Here is a 2,334-nt window from a genome sequence, read left to right on the forward strand (position 1 = left end):
GTACCGATACCGGCACCGGAGCCCAGGCGCTTCGTGGTGCTGATGAGTGTCGCGCAGGGCGCGACCCCACGGCCACTCGTGCCCGTGCCCGGCGCCGTTCCTGTCTCACGCTCCGCGAACCTGCGGGGATACCGCGCAGCCGGGCGTCCCATTGGCCGTTGCTAGGTGACGTGCGCCGCGCCACGTGACCGCTGTTAAATGCCGTCCCGGCGGCGCGCGGCGCCGCAGAGCCCGTCCCGCTGGCGGCGGCGGGAGCGCGGCTGCCCTCCCAGGCCCGACCCCTCGGGCACGGAGCACGGCGCAGTGCGGTGAGCATGGTGGCGCGACACTGACCGCTTCTCCCCGGTGGGGACGTCTGCGGGTCGGCGACGGCCCGTGCCCCGGCGGGCAGGGGCGCGGGATGACCGGAGTGTTGGAGAGCCTGGTGCCGGACATGCACGCCAGCCAGATCTCCGCCAGCAGCTACCACCAGCACGGCGGCCTGCACAAGCCGCAGGAGTCCCCCACGCTGCCCGTCTCCACGGCCACCGACAGCAGCTATTACAACAACCAGCAGCATGGGTCGGCGGGCGGGCCTCCCTACGGCCCGGTGGGCTCCTACCCCTACACAGGAGGCGGCACCGCCCCGTACTCCACCAAGGCCGCCTACGACCTGGGCTATGTGGGCGCCTACGGATCCTACGGGCCATACGGAAGCAGGGCCTCTCCGGCCAACAACGACTCCGGTACGTCCGAGCCCCGGGGCGTGGGAGAGGGAGGCTCGAGGGAGCCGGACGGACCCTCTAGGCCTATCGAGGAGGCAGACGGGACTCAGGGTGGGCCGGGAGGACGCTTGCCTCCGGTGGGCCGCCCCGATGGGGCGGGCAGCGAAGCCGCGCGGCGGGCAGGGCCCGGGATGGAGGGGGCGTTTCTCTTCACTGGGGCCGCCGTTTCTGCCGCAGCAGAGAAGGAAGACTGCGAGCCGGAGATCAGGATCGTGAACGGAAAGCCGAAGAAAGTGCGGAAGCCCCGGACCATCTATTCCAGCTTCCAACTAGCAGCGCTGCAGCGGCGCTTCCAGAAAACCCAGTACCTCGCCCTGCCCGAGAGAGCGGAGCTGGCGGCCTCACTCGGCCTCACCCAAACACAGGTAGGGTTCTCCAACCGCGGGCCCCAGATACGTCTCGCCCCGCCACGGCCACTAGCCCTCGGCAGGGTCGGGTGTGGGCAGGGGAGGGAGGCTGGCCCGCGGCTCTTCGACGGCCCCGGAGTGCAGGGGAAGTGGCCACGCCACTAAAGCAGCTCCGGGACCGCTCGGGGCTGAGAAAGCTGCTCGTCCCCGCCCCGCTGCGGGCGGCGCGGGAGCCAGGGCAGCCCTGCGGAGGCTGCGGCCGCCTGACACCCGTCTCACCCCAGGTGAAGATCTGGTTTCAGAATCGCCGCTCCAAGTTTAAAAAGATGTGGAAAAGCGGCGAGATCCCGGCAGAACCGCCCCCTCGCCGCAGCGTCTCGCCGCCGCCTCCTGCCTCGCCCCCTGCCTGGGACTTCACTCCGCACCCGCGCACAGCGGGCGGCGCCGGCACCGCCAGCCCCAGCCCCGCCGCCGCCTTCCTCGGTAGCTACTCGTGGTACCCGCCGGCAGCCGCGTCTCTCCCGCAGCCAGCGCAGCCAGCGCATCACCACGGCGGCAGCATCTTCTAGACGCCGCAGAGACTTAAGCCCGCGGTGCCGAGCCCGGCAGCCGCGGAGCATCGAGGTGCAGCACTGTTGTTTTGGTGAAGCCTGTCTCCGGCCGTCCCGGATGAGAAGAACAGCTCCGCACCCCATCCTATCACGCCATCAGCGGCGGATCCGCGGGGTCTGCCCTGCCGCCGCCAAAATACCCACTCTGCGGAGCAAGCGCCCACCTTCCTCTCCCTCCGTCCCTCTTCCTTCTCCCCGGCTTTTGCATCAAACCGCCGGTGCAGAACTTTGGTTAACTTTATTTTTTATTTTTTTAAAGTTGATAGGTGCCTTTGCAGATAACCTCACTTCGATGCTGGGGATTAAAACAAAATAAAATTAAAAAAAAAAAATAAACCCCACCAAACCCAAGATACATAATTTTTATATGTAGATTTAAAACAAGAGCCTCTCGTGTTTAAGTTACCCTTTTTCATGGTGAACGACACTGTACAGCGATGGTCACAAGCGGCAGTGAGGGCGTGACTGTCTGCCCTGGTCCGGGGGCTCCCGCTTGCGCGGTGCCCCCAGGCGCCTTTCGGACTGGGCATCGAGCCGCGGCGAGCTCTCCCCTCCGCCCCCTCCGCCAGCAACCTGACCCTGCGTCGTTTGATGTTTTGAGACGGGGGGGGG

General features: G+C 66.8%; 1 protein-coding gene across 2 annotated transcripts; it reads left to right on the plus strand.

The window, feature by feature from the left end:
• The first annotated feature begins 238 nt into the window (after positions 1–238).
• On the plus strand, positions 239–2,334 carry DLX2 (distal-less homeobox 2). 2 transcript variants are annotated; one of them, XM_068137798.1, is made up of 3 exons: positions 239–725; positions 942–1,129; positions 1,396–2,334. In XM_068137798.1, the coding sequence occupies exons 1-3, from the start codon at positions 401–403 to the stop codon at positions 1,678–1,680; spliced, it is 798 nt and encodes a 265-aa protein (XP_067993899.1). In that variant the 5' UTR covers positions 239–400; the 3' UTR covers positions 1,681–2,334. The 2 variants fall into 2 exon arrangements, with proteins under 2 accessions (XP_067993899.1, XP_067993900.1); XM_068137799.1 differs by having other exon boundaries at positions 945–1,129.

This window comes from Melanerpes formicivorus, unplaced genomic scaffold (genome assembly GCF_026170545.1).
Source record: "Melanerpes formicivorus ecotype bairdi unplaced genomic scaffold, bMelFor1.0.p_v2 SCAF_5, whole genome shotgun sequence".
In the NCBI taxonomy this organism is placed as follows: Eukaryota; Metazoa; Chordata; class Aves; order Piciformes; family Picidae; genus Melanerpes; species Melanerpes formicivorus.